This window comes from Lepidothrix coronata, unplaced genomic scaffold, assembly GCF_001604755.1.
Source record: "Lepidothrix coronata isolate B3197 unplaced genomic scaffold, Lepidothrix_coronata-1.0 Scaffold91, whole genome shotgun sequence".
NCBI classification, from domain to species: Eukaryota; Metazoa; Chordata; class Aves; order Passeriformes; family Pipridae; genus Lepidothrix; species Lepidothrix coronata.
Genome location: NW_016690271.1, coordinates 1,471,964 through 1,496,927, shown reverse-complemented (window position 1 = coordinate 1,496,927; position 24,964 = coordinate 1,471,964). Strand labels below are relative to the sequence as shown.

General features: G+C 45.4%; 1 protein-coding gene across 3 annotated transcripts in view; it reads right to left on the bottom strand.

The window, feature by feature from the left end:
- The window catches only part of VMP1 (vacuole membrane protein 1), a 59,280-nt gene that overhangs the window by 26,858 nt on the left and 7,458 nt on the right, over positions 1 to 24,964 (bottom strand). For all 3 annotated transcript variants that reach the window (XM_017821633.1, XM_017821635.1, XM_017821634.1), the window contains exons 3-8: positions 24,382 to 24,483; positions 21,869 to 22,004; positions 19,538 to 19,628; positions 17,640 to 17,750; positions 7,686 to 7,850; positions 3,211 to 3,342 (exon numbers count right to left, since the gene is read on the bottom strand). In XM_017821633.1, the coding sequence (XP_017677122.1) occupies positions 3,211 to 3,342; positions 7,686 to 7,850; positions 17,640 to 17,750; positions 19,538 to 19,628; positions 21,869 to 22,004; positions 24,382 to 24,457 (711 nt within the window). In that variant the 5' untranslated portion in view covers positions 24,458 to 24,483. The remainder of the gene's footprint in view (positions 1 to 3,210; positions 3,343 to 7,685; positions 7,851 to 17,639; positions 17,751 to 19,537; positions 19,629 to 21,868; positions 22,005 to 24,381; positions 24,484 to 24,964) is intronic.

The window sequence follows — 24,964 nt, the reverse complement described above, 5'->3', positions numbered from 1 at the left end:
GGAAATTTGGCTGCCCCGAGGCTGCACAGGAGCAAAGCCCGGTGTGTAAATCGTTAGTCCTTAAAAATGTGCCACTTAATGAAGCCAAACACTTACAGTCATTAAGGGTTAGATATGCACAGAGATATCAGTACTTTCCCCTCTCAGCAAGGAGTACCAAGATACAGCAAGGCCCAGCACTGTCACCAGGCTCTAAAAAGCTTCATTGTCACCAGGAACCTCCCTCAGCTTTAAGTGTTTCAGCGTGACAGAGAAACGATGGGAAAACTCAACAGTCAGCAAGTGTTCAACTGGCAAGAGAGTCCCTGCACACGTGTGTGGAGACACGAGCTGCACAAAGGATGTGTGCACTGGCATTACCAATGTGCTGCCCCAGCACTGAGCAGGATTCACTTCCCCTAATTGAGAGGCTGCTGTGCTGGAGATACTCCCTGTGGCTAAAAGGGGAGCTCTGATAAAACACTCCCTGGCTCTGGAATTCCACTGGAAGAGAGTTAAAGGCGACAGAGATACTGTTTTAAACACTGGTGATTTTTAAATGCTGCCCTGAGCGCTCACAAATCAGAGGGAGCTGCTCCATGCTGGGCTCTCACTGTGTGTGAGGGGAAAGGGCCCAGAGTGCAAACCCACCCTCCTTGTCCAGGGCAAAGCCACAAGGAAGGAGAAGCTCCAACACTCCCTTTTATGTAACTGGAACTCACTGGTGAGCACACACAGGGACACAGGGAAAGGAGAAGTGAGTGTTCCTTTAAAATGAGGGGCTTTTTCTGAAGGGTGTTAATGGGAAGTACAAGACAGGCACACACGTCACCTGCAGGCCAAGGAGCTCACTCAAAACCCAGCTCGAGGTCACTCAGATCTGAGATTCAGGACAGAAAATCCATCAATAGACTCCCTAAAGTAACTAGCATTTTACTCTGTGTAACTCTGACTGGAGCACTGAACCTTTCTGCTGTTTAATCCTTTTTTGGTTGTTTTTTTGTTTTTTTTTTAAGTGCCCAGCCAGCAGCACATTCCCCCTCACAGATCCTTCAGGCTGGATGTTACAGGCATGATCCATTCTCACCAGAGAAGATCCTCATCTGTTTCTCCAAACTACCATTGTTTTTGAGAAACAGCAGCCCAGGCTCTCTGAACAACACACACACACACACAGAGGGAATCACGTCAAACCATTTGGCTCTGCCTCGTGGGCAAAGAGCAGCTCAGCTATTCTCCAAAATCCAACACCCATTCCCAGGCCTTTCCAAAAGCCTGGACAGAACTGAGACCTTTATGCTGAAAGAAGGCTCCTGTCGTTTGCCATCAAGCATTTGGAGCATCCCCCAGGGCACAGGACACTTGTCACATCCTGCCCCGTGTTTTCCTAAGCCCTGGGAAGAGTGGGAGAAGCCGATGGAGGTAATAAAAATCGGTAATGAGCAATTTAAAAATAGGCATCACCACGGGCTCGTGGGTGCAAATGACAGGACAAGCAGTGATAAGCTGTGCTGGAGATGGGGATTTGCAGAGGTCAGAGGAAAGGCAGGCCTGTCTCCCACAGACATCCAGCGAAAACACCAGCGAAGCCAAAAGCAAAAAAAGGAAGTCACATTAGCAAATGGAAAAAACTGAACTGTCAGTTTTATGAGCACAATGCAATTTAATCAGATTGTCAAAGCCTCACGCTAGAAGAGTTTATAGAAACCAAACCACAAGTGGAGTTTAAAAGATTGTTGGGGTTTTTTTTGGTGGTTTTTTTTTTCCTGGCCATCCATCCACAAAACAAGACGTTTCAATCCAAACCCGACTGCCAAGAAAAAAATAAAATCAAAAGTAGTGGTAAATAACAGCATCATTTTTCTTCATTAATTCCACAAGGCCACTTGTTTACTCTGGGCAGTCAGTACAGCTATAGTTTGGCCTGGCCTGACAAAATGCTCTCTAGCAAAAAAATCTTCTGCCCAAGAATCTTACTGTGCGTTCTGGAAACCAGCTCTGGCTGCTCCCACCACTGCACACACATAGAATTTGCTGGGAGAGTTTCAGGAAACACAGACACTCCAGTCGTGGGCTCCACTGGTTTCATTGTTGGGGTGTTTTTTGTTTTTTTTACCACAACTCAATTTTTATGCAGTTGGGGATTTTATACACTCAGGGGTTACTTCGCAGAGCAAAGATTGATGAGAGAGTAAAGAACAAAGCAGATGCTTTTTTTCCCCCTGCTGCATCTTTAAAAAAAATAGAAGAATTTACTATTTGTAAGAGCAGAAAAAACCTCTGGAACTTTCTAGGAGGGAGAGGCTCTCAGGAAACACAGGGTTTAAAGTTAGAATTACTAGATTGCATTTAGTATTTCCAGACAAACCACTTTCATGGAAAAGCTTCATCCATCTTTTGAAGGAGAAAAAAAATAAAATATATATTTATCTCTCCCCCTGGCAGAAGAGTTCAGAGACATCAGTGCATATTAAATAGCATCTGCTGGTTTTTAAAAGCAGTCTTATGACTTATTTCAACTTAGTGGCAGACAAAACAGGATAAGAAGGAAAAATACAGAGGAAAAATCCAGTGGCAAGGAGTATGAGGAAAAAATGCTTAATTTCTTCTAAAACAGCATCAGTAACTTGTGACCAGGATGCAAACTCCTGACCTGAAGGAAAAATTAGCCACAATAATGCTCGAGTGATGGAGAGCATCGATTGCAAACCGTACTGAAACACTGAGAGTGTTTCACCCACCAAGGAAACGAAGGTCAGAGTGACAACAAGGGACTGGGAGCAGTTTGGGGGCATTTTCACATCAGGAGAAAAATTCCCCAGTCAAATATCACCTGGAAGGGATGAGCTGGGACTGAAAACCATCCCCTGGCCCAGGGAGGCTCTAAATGCAGCCCAACAGCCCTGACTGGGGCCGAGCAGCTCCTCTGCCCCCGGTTCCTCAGCCCACTGTCTCCCCACCTTCCCCCTGCTGCTCCTGGAAGTCTCAATAACTGCAGCACTCGTAGCAAATATTTGGCTGCACTGTTGCTTCTGCTCCAACAAGCCTCATCCTTGTCCTGCCATCACCACAGGTATCTCTCCCCAGTGCAGGATCTTTTCCCACCCCTGGGAAGTCCCTCGTGAGCTCACACCGAGTGATTTTCGGCCTGTTCTCGTTTAATTGGAAGGGGTTATTTACTCCATCTAGTTGCCCCGTGTTTTATTAATTATTGTTTTGCACTGTTCTTACTTGTGCAGTCTCTGCATGTTCCAGCATCTCCTCGAATTCCTGGTACTCGTCATCATCGGGTTCAGCACCGGAGAGCCGGGCTGCCCTCGCCATGAAGTAGGGGGGCAGCTCTCCAATGGCTGTGCCAGCACCCTGGGAAAAGAGGAATTCTCATTTATTTTCTCAAACAGAAAACATGTGACATGCACAGTCCTGTGAACATTTCAAATCACTCCAACTGCCGGGACCAGCTGTTTGGAGAGGTTTCCTTTCATCCACCAGGAAAACTTCCCATGATTTCAAACATAACGCTGCTCCTCTGAATCCCCCTTTTTCCTTGTTTAGCTCCTCTGAGGGCAGATCCCACATCCCTGACTCAGCAGGGCCCTGCAGTCTCACCCCACCACATGATCCCAGACACATTCTCCGGCATGTGACAGCCCTTGATCCCGAGTGGCCTCCAAAATAATCTGGGAGCTCCTCCCCGGTGCTGTCATGGAGTTTACTCGTCCAGTCATGAGACTCGGTGCAAGTGTTTATTAGAAAACAGGCTTGAGTTTTACTACAGCTGTGAGCAAGGAAAAAAGGTTAAGCAGAGCTTGATCTCGGGTTTTCCCTCTCCTTCAGACTTCGGAATAAGTGCAGCCAAGAGAAGCCCAGATGAAAGGATGGCTGCTTTTCACCACAGGAAAATTAGATTTGTTTTCTCAGGACATCAAATGACTCATTTCAATCCTGTGGGTAAAACGCAACTTTAGCTTAACCAAGGGGGGAAAAAAAAAAGCAAAGGGAGACAGCTAAGGCTGAACATATGGATAAACAGAGGCTAAGGAAACAGGAACTTGGAATTAAGTGGGGATGGTTTAAATTTAGGGCAGGTAAGAGCCAATAGTTGGGCACTGGCTGGGGGTGTGCCAAGGCTCAGCTCCCCGCAGATGGATTTTCTCCCCGATAACAAACGCTTTTCTCTCCAGTGACAAATGCTTTTTTCTGCTCCTTCTGAAGCTTTTCAGCTTCCTTTGTTCCTGCCCTGTGTGCAGCTGCAAGCAAGAATTCCAGCTGCTGTGCTGATTCCAAATCAACAGGTTGTGGTTTTACAGAGAGCTGCCCGAGCTGTTAAAGCCTCAGTTTAAGCTCACAGAGTGCACGGCCTCGCGTGTTTGTGCCCTTGTTTTCCACAGCAGAAAAAAATTTAAACGGGTGCAACAAGCTGAACTTCATTAATCTGCATATTTCTGGCACGAGGGGAAGATAAGGCTGAAAACAGTAGCAACAACACTTCAGAAAAATTAACTTGAGGTTATGTTCTCAGGGTGATGCAAGAACAAAAAGTCACATTGCTCCTCCAGGCTCTGCCAATTTGCTTTGGCTTCGTTCTGTGAACTGAGGAAGAGGTTTGCATGTGTGTGTACTGGACATGAACTTGCTTTAAATTGGCTAAGTCACATGCTCATTATTACAAAACATTTCAGAAGTGCAGCAAAAAATCATATGATTTCATGTCTGCTGGAGATAGGTTCCTTCAGTGCCCCCCCCCCCCAAAAAAAAAGCAACAATTAAGGGATCCAAAGTATTTAACTGCTTTTGGTAACATTGGCTATTTTCACCATTTAACTCTGAATGCCAGTTTTACAGGGAGATTCCTTGGACTAACAACAAACTGGAAAGGCAAATGCTAATCAAAATTCTTTCACACAAATACATTCAGAAAAGGAAACTGGGAAATGACTCCACTAGAAAGAGTCTTTTAAACAGATTTGATCCTGCTCAGGACACAGGCTGCCTGTTCTGCTAATCCTGAGCAATTAAACACTTTTATTCTTTCCCCTTATTTCTTGTAAAAAGAAAAAAAAAAAAAAAGGCAAAACCCCAAAAGGCTGCAACACATTAAAAATATAGGGCACTATTGAATTCCTTGTCCCTGTGGGATGGGAGGCTGTGAAAACTGGCATTCACCTCTGAGACTGTTCCTGAGAGTCCTTCTGCAGCCAGGGCTGGTGGAGCCAACTCAGAGTGATTGCAAAAAGGCATCATTTTCATTTCACCTCATAATTCCTCGGATGCAGAGATATCTGATCCCTGTAACACCCATTATCAGCACAAATGGCCAGCACTGACGTGCAGGGGATGGACCAGCAAGGATTTTAACCTCTGGAAACCCCTGAGCCTGGCTGAAGTTGGCAGCAGCCACTGCTGCTTTTGTGCTCTGAGTCAAACCCCTCGTGCAGATAAATCCCCACGTTTCAGCCTCGCAGGATCCTCTGCCTGGGCAGCTTTGGTTTGTTTTATTTTATTTTAGTCCCCACTGGGACCGACCTGCTTTCAGCATCTCACAGCAGGACTGTATTGCTGCCACCCTCCTGTCTCCCTCCAAACACAAAGATTGGCCAGATTCCACTCTGGAGCCTTTCAACAAAACTTCACAAGTCTACAGGAAACAGGCTGATCTCCACATACCCAATAATCCCTCAGCTTGTGCATTTATCCAGTATTTATCCCAGCTTCAGATCTCATTAGAAGTTGTTGGCTCCATTGAAAAGAAAAGAGATTTTCTGAGCTCGCTCAACCTCCCCCAGATTAGGAATTAAATTTACTATTCCAGAATCCAGTTTAAAAGCAAAAAATTAGTTAAATTCAATTTTTTATTTGTTTTTTTCCCCCCAAAAAATCAGCCTTTTCACTCTGTGGAATCCCCATGATCTTTCCTGCGTGAGTGAACGTTTAGTTTAAGAGTGACAGAATCAAAAAATAAGTTTCTCCAGCAGCTTCCATAAGAAGCGAACTGGAATTAGGACAAAAGAAACACGCTGGAAGAGGCAGCAGCAGTTGCCAACTTGATTTGGCTTACAGGAAATTAGTGAGCAATGTTTATGTACTCATGAAACATTCCAAGAAAGCATAACATCGCTCGAGACACCAGGGGTAGTCAGAGGATGCTCCCAAGGGAAAAGCCAGTGGAGACAGAGTTCAGTGAGAAGGTAACTCACAGGGAATTCCAAGGCGAGAAGACAAAAGGAGAGGGGGGGGGAAAGAGTGAAAAAGTGGGATACAAACATTCCAGGCCTGTCCTATTCCCTTGTCTTTCCCTCCTCTGATCCAGCTCAGCCAGGAAGGCACTGGTTGTTCTCCCCCGGGGCTGCTCCGGCCCCGAGATTCCAGTGCCTGCAGCTCCATTAACTCATTTCTGAACGACTTCATTCTCCTCATAGCTCAGTTTTTACATGCTGGGGATTAAGCAATAAGATGTTTACCCTGAGCTGCATTTTTTTTATTTTGCAACCCTAGAAACGTAATTGCAAATGCCATTTTTATTACTCTGGTTCTCCGTTAAACAAACTGCAGCACGGGGTGGGGGGGGGAGAAAATAAAAAGAAATCTTCTACTTAGAGGCTTGTAAGTATTTGTATGTTTAGTTTCTTATCAAGGCAATTCTGTGCTCTTGTTAGAAGTGAAATTTAAGGTGTATTTTGCTTCTTGAGAGGGCTTTGAGTCCACTTTCTCTGTTACTATTTTGACTTTCATCTGTAAATTCAAACAACCCAACTGGAATTTTTGTAACTAACACAGCTGCTGAGAATTTAAAAAAGTTGTCATGACCAGTTGTCTTATATATTAAAGAATACAAGGGCAGGCAGCAGATACTTTGTATTTTTAGAATTTCCTCCTCTCTGCATTTGAATTGGACAACCAAGAATTTAGGAATTAAATCATCAGCTGGAGCAGGAAGTCAGTAGCAAAATAAAGTTAATTTGGCATGTAGTTCCCAGCAGATGCATCTCTGTAAACTGCAATTCAAAATAATCCGTGTGGTAATGAAAAAAACATCTTATCTGACCAAAATCCTCCAAAAATTAAACTCCTGCAAGAAGTTGCAGAGAAAAATAAAAGAGAAAAATGGAAAGGAAGTTCCAGGGACAGCGTTTCCTAAGGCCCTGATTCACTCCAAGCTAACCTGCCTTTCCTGTTTGAAGTGCAAAGTTTGCCATGTGGAAACAGGCAGAGAAACAGAAATAAAATACATAAAAATGTGCAGCGTAACACTTTTTTCTTTAATCCAATCTATTGCTGCAAGCCAGAAAAACCATTTCAGCTGTGATTTTAGGCCCTGAATCCTTCCTATGAGCAACTGCAGCTTCACTGCACTCAGATAACTGGAATTATTCCTCATTTAAGTGCAGGCAGGGAGAGCTGCCAGAACATCTGGGGGCCAATCCCCTGTCAGAGACTCACCTTTATACCACCAGTGTTCAAGCACATGAGTTTTCTGCTGGCATTCAGCAGATAAAAGACATCCCAGCAATATCCTGCTCCTCCTCCTTCAAGGACATCAAAACCATCAGGGCTGGCAGGTTCCCCAGGCAACTCTTCTCCCAGCACACCTCACCTCGGGCAGCATAAGCTGCTGTCATTTTGCTAATTTAGGATGTTCTGTGCATTTTTGGACACAGAGTTCAGTGCATAAATGAAACCAGTGAAGTTTTGCACCCCAGCCTTACCCACATGCAGGCCTCCAGCCTGACTTTGGAGATGATGGCCCACAGGGAGATGGATCCCTGGGTGGTTCCCTCGGGGCAGATGATTTGATCCGGGTAAGGAGGCTCTGGGAAGTTCACTGAGTTACACTCATAAGCAGCCAGAGTGACTGATGCTATGTGTGGACCCTGGAAAAAAACAGATAAGTCAATGGTACTTTATGTTATTTAGGATAAAAGTTAAAATTAACCCCCCACACATTCGTCCCTGATGCTAAAATACTTTTAAGGCTTCAACTCAGTGCTTCACCTTTTGGATATTGATAATGTTATATGTGTAAAGGGTTGAGATTTGATTTTTAGATCTGAAATATTTTATATTTATTTATATGTCTGAAGTGCAAAGTTGAGCTGCTTTAAAAAAAAAAAAAAAAAAAAGCTTCTTTTGATCCACTAAAAGGCTGAGGAGCTTTTCAGCTTCTGCCAGGCCCCTGGGTGAGGCTGCCAAGGAGAAATAAGAATAAGAGGTTCCCAGGTTTGTCATAAACGTACGTTACAATTTTAGGGAAGTTTCAACTCCCTTTTTGCATCTGTCCTTGATGACTCAAATAGAGAGATGTGATTTGTTTAGGTCTGACAAACCTGGGAACCTCTTTCTCCACCCAGTGCTGAAACTCCGGGAATTTAATCCCATTCCCTGCTTGCCCCCCCCCAGCCTGGCAGTTCCTGTTGGGACAAACGAGCCATCCCCCTTCAAAGACTGGTTTCACCTGCAGAAATGTGCAATAAACCCCTCCTGAACAGCACATTTGCATGGAGGAGATTCCTCCTGTTTGAGTTGTAAATGCCCATTCCTTCCCTCCCTCGAGAGCCAGGGTGAGGGGGCTGCCAAGGCAGTGAGAGCTGGGGTGGGAATCAAGAAATGTGGCTTTCAGTTCCACAAAATTTGGGAGACACCCTACAACACAGTGTGACTCCAGCCAGCTGGGAGGGGACTCCGAGTTTCAGTTTTAGAATTGAAAAAAAATGGACAAATTTAATCACAGCTATAGCAAGGCCCCCGCTCCTTGTAAGGTTTTGGTGGTGCCATTACCAGCGTTTCATCCCAAAGTGCACTCAGGGAGGGTAAAGCAGATCCCAAAATCTCAGAAGAGCAACGCAAAAATGCCCAACTGGAGCTGCTGCACGAGCTGCTTGCCCTGAGCAGCTTCTCCCATCATCCTGGAAATGGCTTAATGGCCCCAAACCCCTCCTGTGGAGAGCTCTCCCAGTCTCAACAAATGTCTGCAGAGGGGAAAAATTTCACAAGAAGCAGCCAATGGAAAAAAAAGGCATTTCCCCAAACAGCTGTAAATGGCCAAGGAGCCACCTGAAGCCTCCGCCAACGGGCCATAATTCTTCCAGTGCAATGTAAACAGTCCTATAATGGAAAAAAGTTGGAATTATGGAACCCACAGAAGCCACATTTTGACTGGAATGAGAAACAAAGCCCCAACGGTTCACTGGGAGCGATGAAGTGTGGGGTGTTGGACCCCGAGCCGAAGGGAAGCAGAACAATCCGTGCCCTCCCCTCCGTCCCGGGGGTCACACGGACACCATCCCACGGCTCAAAGCAACATCCCAACATCTGCTTCTGTTCCAGCTCAGCTCCCAAGGAGCAGGAGACTTCCCCAAAGCCCTGGTTACCAGGCACCTCCAAACAATGGCTGGCTGGGCAGGCACAGGAGCACGGGAGGGTCGCGGGGTGTTCCAGAACGGAGGTGCCACTTTGCTTGAGGTGTAACAGTAGCACTGGTTTAACTCTGAGGGGAACAGGGAACCAACCTCCAATGGGTTCCAGGTGCCACCTCTGGAAAACCCCTGACAATATCCTCTCCTGTTTTCTCTGCACTCCTCCCTGTGCAGAGGGATTAATTCCCATACAGGTTTTTAATCCTCCTCACAAATAACGCCTCCTCCACCCTCTCCTCCTCCTCCCTGCAGGGCTGCAGGGTTTCACCTCTCTGCAACAGCTCAGTTTGTTTGAACACTTTGGGAAATCCTCTAAGATGTTCCCTTTTGGGCTCTCCCTGTAGCTCTGCCTTTGAAAAGGGCATTTGCAGAACTCCCTCAAAAACCAAACTCCCTCAAACCCCATCGGGGCAGAGAACAAACACCAAGCCCGGGTGATTTCACTGAGGAGCTTCTCGCCAAACCAGGAAGAGTCCCTGAAATCCAAGGCATGTAAAGTCCTGAATGCCAACTGCCTTTCCCTCACCCTCTCCCAATGACTTTTTTTGATTTTATATTGCACTAACAAGGGCTAACAGGGAAGAGATTGAGAAACATTCTGCTGACTCGGGTGAGAAACATTCGCTCGCCACTGCTGACGACCAGAAGGAGCCTGTGGTCAGGCTGGAATGTGATGTGTTAGAAATATCTGTACAATTTACAAATCAAACCAGACAAGATCTGGTCGTGGAGATGAACTCAACATAAATCTGTTTTTTAGCAAGAGCAGTTCAGGGGAGTTTGGAGATCCCTCACGGCACAGCCCTGAGAAGGTAACCTCGAACTCTTGAACTCACAGGCCTTCAAAGGAGTCTTGTTCCAGTGATTGAAGGCACCCAAGTCAGAATGACACAGCTAATCCTCAGAAATACGTTACTTTAAATGCTCTTTTATGAAATTTCTAGAAGGTATAATCTTTTCATCTATAAATTATGCCTGGAAATTCATCCGCAGAAGTAGAAGGAGAAGGCACAGCCACATGTGAAAAAAATCAGGAGCTGCAATCCTTCAAAACATGCTGATCTCTGTAATTCTTACAACAGAAAGTCTTTACCATAAGGAAAAGTGGCTGAATATCCAATTAAAAATGAATCATATTTTCACATTATTAATCATTCTGTGCACCCAGACTGGGAAGTCAATTAAAGCTCTAAACAAGCCCCGTATCAAGTGTTGGTTTCTCACATGCCCCTTCACAGACTGCACAAGAACAACTACATCTAATTTTAACCTTTTATTTTGGAGGAAGATGTAATTTTAGACTGGCTTTAATTTAGCAACATTTCTCAAAGAAAAGTGATATGTCTGCCAGCAAGAAAAATATGACACTGAACTCCTTGCTGAACTTAATGCACTAAAAATCTGTTTTCCTCTGCTTTTCACACTGGGTTCAAGACTCAGCCCTTCCACAGGGGGGGAACATGTCATGCTATATTTGATTAAGATATATTGGAAAAACAAAAGCTTGCTTCTCATGGGAAACATCCTGCGAGTGCTGCCCCAGGCCACGACTCATCCCATTCTTATCCATGAAGTCATTACACCTCTCCACAAAGTCACAGCACGGCCCAGCCTCGCGTTTATCTCCGACGGCAGCGCACCACTACCCACAAAGAAATCTGCTGGGTGATTAAGAGGGAAAAGCTTGGTCTGGAGGTGGCTGGTAAATATGTCCATCCAGTCTGTCTGGCTGTGTCGGGAGATTAAAATGTCTCATGATTTTCTCTGATGTCTGGTATATGGGGCTGGCTGGAGACGGGCGAAGGATCCCGTACCTGGAGCATCCTCGAGTGCCACAGACCCCACCGAGTGCTCAGGGCTGGTTGTGCCAGACCAACACAACCATTTCAAGCCGTGGATTAATTTTACCACCACGTGGCTGTTGGTTTCTATTCCCCCTTCAGCCAGGCCTTGCCCCAGAGCACAGAGCTGGTGGAAATTCCAACCCGGCAGCCACAAGCTCTGAAAATGAGTGGACAAGAAGCAGGGGGAGCAGGCACGTGGTGCCACTGTCTGCTCACCAGGGCCACGGTGCTGCTCTGGGGAGAACATGAAAAGCAGATGCTTTGTAAGGCTGTGCCCATGCTGCTTTCTGTAGGAGCAGAGAGACCCGTGCAGGGCAAGGCACAACTGGAGGAATCCAAGTTTATCCTCCGGTGCTGACAGCAAACAAAAATAATTTGTCAGAATTCTCTCCTTGCCCTTCCTCAGCCACCCATCTTACTAGCTCTGAGGAATAATCACAACATGCATTCAAACTGACACTGCCAGTGATGACTGGCTTTAATGTCTCCAATTAGAGGTCGCTTTGCATAATTATCGTTATGTCCAACCTGCTCAAGGAAGTAGTGACACAAATAAGGATAAAGTTCAGGCTGTGCATTAAAAAAAAAAAAAAAAAGCAGAAACTCCAAGGCAGCAAATGAGGAGAAAGCACAATGTGCCCTCCTGGCAGAGATCTGAGACACAGAACCGGCAGGAGGAAGTGGGGAGCAGATAAGGAAAACACGGCGTCAGCACCTTGAAGGTAAAGTCCATCAACCTTCAGGAGGAAGAAAAGGCTGCAACCACCCTCCTATTAACTCCTCCACTATCCTCCTGCCTCCTCAGCCTGTGCAAGTTCAGGTCCCTACAGCTGGCTCAGCACAGCTTAAATATTACTGTGACATCAGTATTTTGTGGCCATCTGAGAAGTCCAGGGCAGCTTTGCCTGTGCAGACAGAGACACCTCACATGAGCTGTGTTTTGCCACAGTTCCAGCTTTAGATAAGCCCTCCAGACTCTGCCCTACGCCCTGGAAGCCGTTTATGGACCTCCCAGTCACCCCAGTCGGGCTCTGAGTCACGAGCTCTGGCAGTTCTCAGAGGGGCACTGGGGGAGGTTTTTGCTTCCAGCTGCTCCACAGTCCCTGAGCCGAGCCCACAACTGGCCATATCTGCTTGGCTTGTGCCCACAGAACCTAAACCACCCTCAGCTTCAGCTCCTGTTAAGGTTCAGGGCTCAGCTCATCTCCCAGACTGAGCTGCACCACTCACAAGGGCTGTTTTTGCAAAGCCTGACCTAAACCAGCAGTGCTGGTTTTACTCTCTGCAGGTATCTTGGGTGTCTGACACATCCACGGGAGCACTGAGAGGGACCAAGACTCTACACCAACATTTTACTCCTTGAAAATGCCACTTTTCAGCTCAGATTTCTAAAGTGCAAGCAAGCCACCAGAAGGTTTGAGACACCCAGGTCACACAACTAATCCAGCAGCAGTGAGTGTCCAGCTTAGTTCCCCAGACCCCTCCAGTCCAGCAGTGCATTATTAATACCAGTGCTGCAGTTCCAAGCCCAGGTGAGCTGCAAGCAGGAGTTCCTGTCGAGAGAGCCAGCAAAAGTGATTTTTTTTTTTTAAACTTATATCTTGATTCAAGTATTCCAGGATATTTCAGTTCATTGTAGAAAGCTTAGGACAGCTGGAGGAAGGAAAGGCACAAAGGAAACAACTGACAGACTAAGAGTCACAAACAACCCCCACACAAACAGGCTCCATTTCAACTTATTTTGGACTTCATTTCTGTCTTTCTGCACCCTCCATGTATTTTTCTCTCCACTGCCTGAGCAGTTCAATAGCAGTAATCTGAGCACAGATATTAGACCAAACCACTTATTTCCTTTGTTTTAGGCTTGCAAGCTGCCATGTGAATTGGAGAGCAGGAAGGACTGGGAATGAACACCTCACTTCACACAAAGAATTCAGGGCTGGGAAGGGGGAGCAGTGCTGCACCTCCCACCTGGCTGAGGCAGCTCAGCTTTTGTTTCTCACTTTTTCCTTTACACACAGAACCCTTTGGTTTTTCTGGGTTACAGCAGTTTGGAATGGTCCACACGGAAAGAGTAAAACCTCTCCTGAAGCTGATAATCTCTATGAAAATACTCCTGTATTAAAGTCACAAGTAAATAGAGGAAAAAAATGAGAGGAATTTCTGTGGATTTCCAAATTATTCTGTCCACTTCATAGAAGTGGAGCAAACCCTGCTTTGTGAGCTTTTCTTTTTAGAGGGACTTAAGTAATTTTATCATGAGTGTCCTTACAAGCTCAGCTCCTGGAACCAGAGAACTAAAAGGAACTAAGTTTGATTTGAAAAACTTTTTAAGTAGTCCTGGCAGGAAACAGTTTATTTGTGTGGGTTTGTTTTTCTTATAATTATTTACACCAAAACAATTTTTTTTTCCCCCAGGATAATGGACTCATTATTGCACAAGTGTCTGGAGTTTAAATCTTCAAATTCTAACCTAAACCAGTTTGGGCAGGGCCAAAACACGACTCGTTTCAGCTGCAAACGACACTTTTGAGGCCAGAATGTGACCCCTCAAGGCCAAACCCGGAACCGATTCAGAAGGAAAGTGAGACACCGAGGCCCGAGGCCCAGCTAAACCCAGCTCTGTAAGGCCAGTGCCTTTCTGACTCACTGCTCCTTCAGGGCACATTTCTGCTCTGAAACCTTTGCTGTGCTCTCTCCCACCCTGGTAAGAAGTAGTGGCTTTTAGTGACAAAGCCTCGTGTTCCAGCTGTGGAGGCCTGGGCACACGAACCATTCCCGTTGTCCCTCCAGTTTCCTGTTTGCTCACCCACGGCCCTGCCACGGCACACACCCCTGCAGCATTGCCCCACTTGGCTCTAGAGCAGCAGCAGCAGCAAAGATCCACATTTAAGGACCAAAATCACAAACAATCCAAGAGCCAGAGCTCGCTCTGCGCTCTTGACCGGTGAGGAATTCGCTTCCATTCATCCCGGCCCGGACTGGAACATCCACACACAGAGGGGATGTGACTGAGCGATAACCACTCGTCCTGAGCTCATTTTGCCTCGGCCACATCTTTCACAATCCCCTTCCCAGAGCTGAAGTGAAACCAAAGCACAGGCAGAGCACGGAGAAGGGATGGCCATAGCCCACGATCCCAGCCCAACACTCCACCTCCTGTCCCTGCTCCGGAGCCCCCGGCACCGCCACCTCATCCCGTCATCGTCCACCTCTCCGAGATGTACAAACACCAGAAATTCCTGACGAGCTCCCCTCAGTCATCCTCTGTTGGTGATGAGGTGATTCATGCAGCTCATATTTTCATATACCACTAAGAGAAGAGAAAACATCTCAAGACTGAGGAAAGGGCTGTGCGTGCGCTGCTAAAAACAGTATTTAGAGTCATCAATCATAATAGTTTTATTTCCTACAGAACCACATCATGATCACTATTTTTAAGGGCTGTTTTTAAAGAATTGTGAAAAACCTTTAATGGACTTGAGGAAAAGAAGCCAGCAGACTTGTTTTGAAAGTGTCAGAGTGAGAAGGATTCTTGGAAGAGTGGCCTGCTTCCCTGATCTGCTCCGTGCCAGCCCTCAGCTCGGTGCCAAGTGCAGCACGAGGACTGCTTCCCAAAAAGCCATGTCAAATCCTACATTTAGTGCTGGCTACAACTAAGGGAGCAGCATTAAACTAGGAACTAGCATCACAGACAACGTTCAGGCTCTTTGTAACATACAGAAAGTTCCTGAATCGCAGCAGCAGCAGGAAAAAGCCTGTTATCAAACACACAGAACTGAGCTGTCCCTCTCACAGAGATGTTTGGAGAAAGGACTGGTGAGCAGAAAAAAAAAACACAAATCAGATGTGAACCAAAATGAACCTGGGGCAGAAACACCCCTCCCACACTGAGGCTGCTTCAAACTGTAAATTCTACATTAAGCAAACTGCTTCCAAGTGCTCTTTCCTCAGCTGAGCCCGGGATCTCTCCTGGCAGTGGAGCACATGTGGCTCCAGGGAGCAGCTGGTGAGAGATGCTCTGAAGAATCCAGACAAATGAAGGTTTTCAACACTGGAAAAACAGCTAAGCAGGCCAGGGAAAGCAAACATGAGAGTCATTCATATGCTGCAGCTCTTGCATAACCACTCCTGTGACCTGCCCAGGCTGGGCTGGGGACCAGTTTGATATGGAAATCCCAGATACAGTAACTGGAGGGGTGTATTGAATCCAGATGCACCTGTGGGACGGCTGGAGGAGTCTGAACAGGTGCCCACATGCCATCAATTCCTAAATGTGCCCTTCATGGCACAAGACAAGGCTGCAAGACTCCACACGAGCTCAGCAGCACATGGGTGGGCCCAAGGGCATTGTTCTCCCAGCATGTAATTGCATTCCCAACAATCTCCCTGTACATCCAGCTTTAAAATGAGCAATTAATTAAAGGCAATTTGAAAACACTTACTGACTCTGTTCTCTACTGCCAGCAAATCCAGGCACTAGAGCAGGGGTGGGTTTGCTGTTTTGTAACTTCTCACTTCTTTGAGTCAGCAGAAGTTTTAGCATAATGAAGGAATGCAATTAAATTATACGGAACATGAAAAATAGAGAGACAATAATGCAAAAGTTAATGTGGTGAGTTCCACACTTAACCTGCCACATCTCTCCTTTCAGAGGGAACTGCTGTATAAACAAGAAAGCAAAACAGCTCGGAATCCCTCCCTTTGAAAGCTCCTAATTGCTTTGTTTCTAGAAGGGTTAAATCCAGAATACCACCCTGAAATACTTTTCCCCCTGGAAGTTGCACCAGCAGCCTCACATTTAGCACTTTGTGTTCCCTCTCCCACAGCTCCGAGCGAGGAGATATCGAGCAGGGTATCGAGCAGGGTATCGAGCAGGGTATCGGGAGGAGAGAACATATCCCAGGTACACAGAGCTGCAGTGACAGGAATATTCCGAGTTCAGGCACTGAACACGGTTTTTAAGGCCCTGCACTTCTGTTCTTACACCCCCTCTGCCATCTAGTGGCAACAACCTCCTGGGTTGCACCGAGGTGCAAACCCCGCGGTGCTGACAGGCCTCCAGTGCCCAGAGAGCGTTAATGCACCAGGATTCCTCCTGCAGTGTCACACGTTAGATGTTGATGGTACATTTTTAGCACGTTTTATTCTATAAACACCTTGTAATTCTGTCTGTTTTCCCCCCCTCCTCACAAAGCTACGTGAAACATTCCCTCTCGTATTCCAAATAAATACCTTCCCTGACAATAGTAAACTCAGTTTCTTTCCCAGTAATCTTTGGAAGGCTGTTCACCTGCTAAACAGCCCTCATAAATTCGACTGATAAGACCACAGAGAAGTTATATTTTCTACATATTTCTGTATAAGTTACTTCAGTGTCAGCTCAGGTCACGGCCTAAACACATCCAAGAGGCTCACTCACACCCCCCACAGGATAATGGAAGTGATATATTATGGAATTTAATTTTCCCAAATGGAGGTAATTTAGAATTATTTAAACACGTGGATTTTCAAACACAGGTCCTTTCCCTGTGCTTTCTGCCCCCACAGTCTTTAGGACAGAAGCTACACCAAGACTAAGTCTGAGGCTCCTGCAGATGCCATCCCATATTCCAGGCACTGCCCTGCTGTGGGGAGAAGCAGGAGTTTCTTGTTTCTTGGAGTGTTTTCTGTGTTATTGTTAATGATTAAAGCAGCTCTGAAAGTAAACATCTGTAATTGTTCCAAATACAAGACGACATTTGCTGCATAAACTGGTTTTAATTATTTTGTGGCCATGAATCTTTTTCTTAAATCCAGGACAGTGGTTTCATAAACCAGGAACTAATCCAATGGCCAAAAGCAAAACACACCCAAACATTTCCCTGACTTTCTTAGCTGAGTTGAGATAAACAACATCATACAAATTTTCAGAAGTTACTTTATCTTCATAGAAAAACATTTTTCTTCCCATTATTTTCAAAGCAAAATTAACACAGACCAAACTTTAAACCAGCTGCCTATTTCAGTGGCTTCAGTTAGAAAAATGATCATTTAAATAGGCTGAAAAACTTCACATGGAAACATTTGAGCTGCACACACTAGAAAACACTTCATTTAAATCAGGGAATTAAAAGGCCAGAGCTTGCAGATTTTGACTCAGTGTTTCAAAGCGAGGATTAAACAGCAGGTTAATATCTCCAGATCAATAAACACAGAGCTTAAAAACTACAAAACCAGGTGACACAGTACAGAACATGACCAGCATTCACTAGAGCCCAGAGACATTACACTGAGTGCTTATTTTCCTTTAGAAGTACTTCACGTTCAGGACTTACAGAATATTTATTTATTCACGTGTTTTAAAATATATAATCATTAAAATGCTCAATTCAGAAAGAACACAGTGTGGAAATATCCTTACCAAATAGAGCAGAAAGGTGTGGAGACCTGTTCCAAGGCCAACAGAGGACAGAATGCCCAGTCCTACCCAGTAGGCACACCAGAAGAACTTCTTCTCCATATACCTCACATACTGAAAAAGGAGTCACAAAAGAGAAAAAAAAAAGCCAATTATAATATCTCCAAGGGAGAAAATCAAACCTACAAACTAACACAGACATTTATCTGGGTGATAACAGCTGAAAATTTGTTCCAGTTACAGCACAGACATGGAAAAGCCCCCCCATCTGGGAATCAGCAAGTTTCCAGGGAGACTGATGAAAATTCAGGTTCAATGGTAGGAGGCTGAAATCCAGAACAGGAAAACTAGGTGTGAGTGGTGAGCAGCAAGCCCCAGACAATGAGCAGAGAGCCTGATTAAATAAAGGAATAAAATTATCTGCACTCCCAGTTAGTCTGTGGAATGTTTCATCTTGGACCAGTGAGTAGCAGGTTTGGTGCTTTTAAGAAAAGATGTAAAGGTTGGTTGTGTGCTGCACATGTAAATCAGGGGATATGGGAAAGCCACTGCAAATTCTGGGCATCAAAAGTCCAGTTGGATACACTGGAGCAAAGGGAAGCAGCAGCTCCCTCTCACTCCTACGAGAGCAGCACTGGGAGGATGAGCCAGGCCATGAGCTTGTCTGCATCACAGCCCCCAGAAGAGACAACTGTATATTTTTTATATTTTATATATACCCATTTTACACCATCCACAGACCAACAGCACTAAGGTGAAGTTTACACCAGTCTTATCCAGGCTCCGACCTGCCAGGGTGCAAAACCATCCTGAAAATGCCAAGTGAACATGACTGAGACCACCCAGAGCAGAGAGTTCTGGCTGGACAGGCTTGGATTTATTTTCCATCAGGAACAGGCCACTGATTTACCATCTCCCAACGTGCTCTGCCTGGAAGTGCTCAGGTCTCGAGCTGGGATTGAGTGAGCACGAATGGGATGGGCTCAAACATCTCATCTCACTGCCTGACTGAAAGGGTGGTCAGGAATTCCCACCCCCGGGAGAGCTCCAAAGGCACTTGGGGATATGGCATTGGACTTGATGATTCTGGAGGTCTTTTCCAACCTTAATGATTCTGTTATTCTACGATTCTGTGATTCCCAGAGCCACCCTGGGAAGCCAGGAGTCCTGTTCCTGACCTGCCTGTCCCTCAGGCAGCCAGTGACACACCACCACGGATGGAAGCAGGTTCTCTCAAACTGGGACCCTGCTCACTTCAGAGCTGGGAAGATGGCTCAGTTGCCCAAGGAAATGGGTTTAAAAGGGCAAATCTGACCCTCAAGGAGCAATGGCGAGGGGAAAGGTGCAGACACCACCATCACCTTATGCTTGAGCAATGTCTTACACTTCCAGTGATGCAAAAGCCTTTGCGTTCACCAAAGCTCAAAAAAGATTTTAAACAACCATTTGAAATTAATGGGGGTATGAAAAGCATCACAGAACCAGATCTGAACCATGAAGCCATTTTATACCTCTATATATACCTGTCCTAACTGGTCAGGAGACCCTTCCATAGGAACAGAAGAAACAATTTCTTGGGAACCGCCAAGTTCTACCATGACTCAGTTTAACGTCATCCCTCAAGAGCTCCCACCACTTGTTCCCAGCAGATGTGAAGGAGTGCTCAGCATCTGAGGTGTCCTTACTCAGAGCAGACGAGAGGTGGAACACCCACAGATCCAACAGAACAGACCAAACCATGCAACTCATCCTCCCTGAGCCACAACTCATCCGCACACAGTCACGACACGGGAGACAAACCCTCAGCAAGCAGTTCAAAAGACACATCATAATTCCACCAAGATCCCATTCAGGGAGAAGGAGCATTAGTCACCCAGGAAAGCAGCTTGGAAGTCTCCTACCTGCTGATGAGCTCCCTCGATGTAGTAGGTGGCTGTGAGCGTGGCCAGTGCCAGTAAAACACACACCAAGATGCTCCGCCGGTGCCACAATCTTAAAGACAAATTGGCAGTTAGGGTTTGTCATCCTGACCATGCACTTCAAAGCAACTCAGCTGTCCCTGGAGACTGGCTCTGCCTGGGTGCAGTCAGCAGGGATGATGGCAATGAGGAGTTTGCCCTAATGAAAGCATAAACCCCCCAGGAAAATATCTGGGGAGCCTTTGCTCTTTGGGGGGGAATCTCTGCTTGGCCGTGGAGCAAGATCAAAGTTCAGCCGCACATAGTTTGGTGTTTTTAAAGAAAGAAAAACAAAGTAACTGTCTGCAGACAAACACAAAGTGAAAACAATTCAGCCTCTGCAGCCAAGAGTCAGGCACAGGCCCTGAGCAGTGGCAAAGCAGGCCCTGGGCAAGGAGGGGCCAGGGGGATTCCCAAGGGCAATTCCCAGCTGTGCTGGGGGCACAACCACAGGGACAGAGGAACACCCCTTTACATTAGTTTGGTTCCCCTGATCTATTGAAATTATTATCTCTTAGCAGCTCCAAGTTTCATAAATACGTTTAGTTAATTATGAAGTTACTGCAGTAAAGGGAGAAAATGTTTTCCAGTGTAATTTGCTACCAAATCACTTTTGAGCCTGTTTGGTTCTACTGTTTGTTTTTTTTTTTTTCTGCTTGACGTTTATGTGGCCACACACAGAAGATTAGCAAATACATTGATTATTTTCTATTATATTGTCACTAATGATATCTAAAAAAGCAAGAGCCGGCATCACTTAACATTCTCAGACTATAACAGCAAACTGTGAACATAACTTATCTAATCAGACAGGGAAAGACAGAAATAAGAGACAACACAGGAAAACAGTCACAAATGTTTCATATTAAGTAAACTGAAAAAAGCACTCAAATTATTTTAAAATTAAAGTTAGTGCTGCTTACATTAGTATGACAATTGGATTTTCAAGTGATTGCCATTTAAGTCACAATTTATGCAATGGAACACAGGAGATCATTAAGAGTCAATCTGAGGTCTCAACTTAATAGCTTATAATAGTCAGGGTTATTTTCTGTAAAGACAACACCAATGTGCTGCTCAGCAGAGGAGGCAAGTGCTGCCTGTAACAGTATCTGATGTCTAGGAAGCCAAATAAGATTTGAGGTCTTAAAATAAATCCTCAAATGTTATTTCTGCTGGGTTTAAATAAAAGCTTGGGGGTTGTCAGAAATGGCTGATGTCAGACCCAATAAAACAGTTCTCAGAGACAACTCACGGTAGCTGAAAGAATGCACAGAGGGAAATAAGGAGATTTTCTGGGGGGTGAAAAAGGGGATTAAGACTGCACTACATAAACCTGGGCTTTTTCATACAAATAATTTCCAAAGAAAACGGAAAGCAGAAGTTTCTCTGGGTGAATCTGACGTATGAGCACCTCAAACCCAGCCCAGAGGTTTGAGCACAACCTTCAGCACCCGCCTGAGCTCGCTGTGCAGAGGAACAGCCCCACAGCTGGAATCACCCAAGGGGGGGATCAGATCCTGCCTTCTCACTGGGAAAATGTTTGTAAACTCAATCCCAAACACAGCAGAGCCCAGGCATCAACACAGGCACTGCGTGGCTGCTGCTCCTGGCATTGTCCTCATGTTTTGGCACCTAAACCCCCGAGCCTGGTGCACTAAGAACCAGCTCTGCATTTCAGCACTAGCAGGGAATGGTAGGACTGCTCCTCACACATTCTCTCACTGGAATAAAAGCCAATTTTATCCAGTGTGAAAATAACACTCGGGGAAAGTGCTTCAATAAATCATTTCCTGCCGGGAAAGGACCCACAGAGAAGCAAAGTCCTCTTTGCAGCACCATAAACATCAGAGCAAGTTCAACCTAAGCCTGACCCCTGCCCTGGCTGAGCTGTTTGGAGATCAGTCAGTGACACCAACACCTACATTAATAGGTCAGTATTTAACACTGCAGCCACAAGTACAGTAACTCTTGCCTCAAGGATCCCTAAACACTGTCCCACTCCTTCAAACTGGAATAATAAAGTTTGCAGTTTTCTCCCATGGACACCTCACTGCATTTATGTAACTTGGGCACAAGGTCTGAGTGCACAGCTACAAGTGTGGTGTGTTCCAAAGCCACCTTTAAGGGACGAAAATACACGTTTTCTGGAAAAAAAAAAAAGAATTTTCAAGTTGTGAATCACGAGGGAAAGTGAGATGTCAGAATGACCTACTGAATCAGAGCATGGGTTTCCCCAGAATGCTTAGTAGAAGTTAAAGAAATGATCTTTACTTTATGGTCCATTCCTTCAAGTTTATTAGAGTTTCCAGGCAAAAATACTGCAAGGTAACAAGCGGTTGTTTCCACAGGACAATGTTCAGCCTCTCCTCCCGCTCCCTTCGCTTCCGTTCACTCAACACAGAGGAATCTGCAAGGGGAAAAAAGACAAAAAGAAATAAAAATAAATAAATTTAAAAAAATAATCAGTAAAAGCACAGGTTTGCAGTTCAGGTTCTACCCCACCCAAAAATATATTGATTTTTTTTTTTAACTTGTTAGGAAGTTAATGTGAGCTCTCAGCCATCTTTTCTACTCTCACAAAGCATTTGCTCCCAGTGCCTCGGGAATGTCCAGCACAGGGAATAGGGTGGTTTGTTCCTCCGTGTAGGTGACAACGATTCAGAAATCTAACTTAGCTCAGGGTGCCAAAGGTCTGGCATCTCCAGGAGCCTTTCCTGCACTAGGAGTTAAAACCAGCAGGTCAAATGTGACTTTAGCACTGCAGAGAACACATTTCACCCTGAACTTTTGAGAGGGTTCTCTTCCAAGGGAGCTATTCCGGAGTTCTCCGACGGAGCTGGATTGAATTACACGGCTCTGCATCCACTGCAGCCTCCCTGTAACTGGATAACAGCACCTGCCTCCCAGGCAGGACCCTCAGGGAAGCCTGGGCACACTGTTCAGCTTCTCCCAAGGTGCTCCCATGGAAAGGACCTGCTTTTATATATATATTTTTATATATATTCCTTGCACTGACACTACACATGCAGCTGGTTTTACTGATTTGGTTGTAACAGAGCTCAACACAGCTCTGCCACAAAAGTACAGGAGAAAGGTTCTTCTAATGAAAGTGTTATTTTGTGCTTAAAACAAGTTGAATAAACCCCCAAACCCCAGCTATTTCTCGGATCAGAATGGCTTGTTCAAAGGTCGTCAGGCTAAAAAGCAGTAATAACTCTTCAACTTTTAAAGAAAAGGAATTCTGAGAGAAGAGGAAAAAATACCACTGAACAATGGAAAAAACACACAAAAGTAACCCTTGTATCCAAACAGACACCAAACTTGTTTAAGCATCCCTTACTACACAGTCAAAACACACGTGTTCTGTTTTGCACTGTAATATTCAGACATTTTAAGGCTTGGAAAAAGCTGTTGCATTTAAAATATTAATCTAAGCTGAATCCCCAGCACATTGTCAGCCAAGATGTATCATTTCAGTCTTATCCCAGGAACTGGAACATGCTGCCTTATCAGATATTTGCACAGGAATTGCACACCTTGTTAGTCACACAGCCCATTCCAGTTTGTGTTCCCCCCAAAAAATCAGCTGCTTTAGGTGAACTAACAGAAATCCTACAATGGCAAATCCTGGATAACACCCACATTCCCCCAGAGTTACAGAATGATCTAAGCCTTTAAGTAAAAAAGGCTTTGATTTGTTCCTTGCACACACACACACACAATTAATATTTAAATTCTGCTGCATTCATTGCCTCATGAATTTCAATTCTCTGCTTTTTCGCTCAATGCATGCAATAAAAATGCTCCAACCTTGTTTTTTACGACCTTGTTTTTGGTAAAGGTCATAAAAGACAATGGGGTAAGACTGCACACAACTTGAGAAATCACTTGATTACAAAACTTAATTAATATGGAACTGGCACATCGGAAGGATGACAGGAAACAAACCGAGATGATTATAATTTCCATGCTCTCCTACCCAGCACGGATCATTCAGTGACACAAAGCTCTTCAATAAAACGTCTTTGGCTTATTTTTCATGAGTTCCAAACATCAACCCCAGGCCACTCCAGACACACCAGCAGGAAAAACAAGAGGCAAGGCAGGAGGTGAAGCAGTTAAAACTGTTTTGTTGGTCATTCATCATGGAAACCCAATAAATTACAGAGAAGCTGAATTTCAACAGAAGAGCTAGAAATTGGGAGAGTAATAACTGGATTTCTCCCAGAGTAAAGCAGATTTTTATGACCAAGTCCTGACTTTTCAGTGCCAAAGGGTGGGGCTGTACAAAGTCTGACTTCTGCCAACAGAGTTTAAGTTTTTAGCTCAGCCCTGGTGCAGCCCCTGTTGGTACCCAAGGCAGCTTTACAGGGCTGAAATGTGGCTGAACTACAGAACGACAACTCTGGGAGAAGAAAAGAGCGTCAGAGAAATGGGGATGGGAATATAAATGGAAAAATGGAAGCATAAAACTATTCCATGGCTTTACAATGCATAAATCCTGCAGACTTGAGGCTTAGAGATGACTGAGGCTCCCAAGACTGATTCAGGCCTTGAGGCCCTTCACATTATGGGGGGATGAAGTCACTGAATCACAGAATCCCAGACTGGTTTGGACTGGGAGGGACCTCAAAGCCCATCTCATTCCAACCTCCTCGTGCCACTCACAAGATCAGGTTGCTCAGGGCCCAACAAAGTGCACCCACATCGATTCCTTTTCAACGTTATGTTCATTTTAGACCCCCAAGTGCCCAGCTGAGCACCCCAGGTGAGCCCCCACCTACCTGTGAAGTTGCCATTGTGCTGCTCTTTGCTCATTGCTGTGCGTCTCTGGTCACAGTCTGTGCCATTCTCTGCCATCTCATAGATCACTCACGGTTGGGGATCTAAAGCAGGGGGAAAGCAAAGAGCACAGTGGCTGCTTTTGGTTAGGAAGGCTCCATGAAGTCCACAGTCAAAGGATCCAGCAGTTCTCCCAACCCAAATCCCAGCTACCCTGCATTACACCACCGAACGGGAGAACGTGATTCAATTCCCACAATGACAGAGATTCAAACATTCCCACCTACGGAATTCTAAATTTTTCACTCAAATGACAAAACTCCCTCACTTGTAACAACCCCACAAAAGCTCCTTAACAATCCCTTCCGTGACCCAACCCACTGTTTGGGCTCCAGGAGCAGCAGAGCTTCCCACAGACCTCACTCCAGTCCTCGGAGAGGTGCTTCAGATGGTTCTCACCCTGGCACTGAGCTTCAGGTGTGCAAGGAGAGCTCAGAAACCTCCCAGCCTGAAAGCTTAACCCTCAGCTGGTAACTAAGATACGGAGCTGCAGCTCCTCTTTGCACAGTCTGATCTCTGTAAACC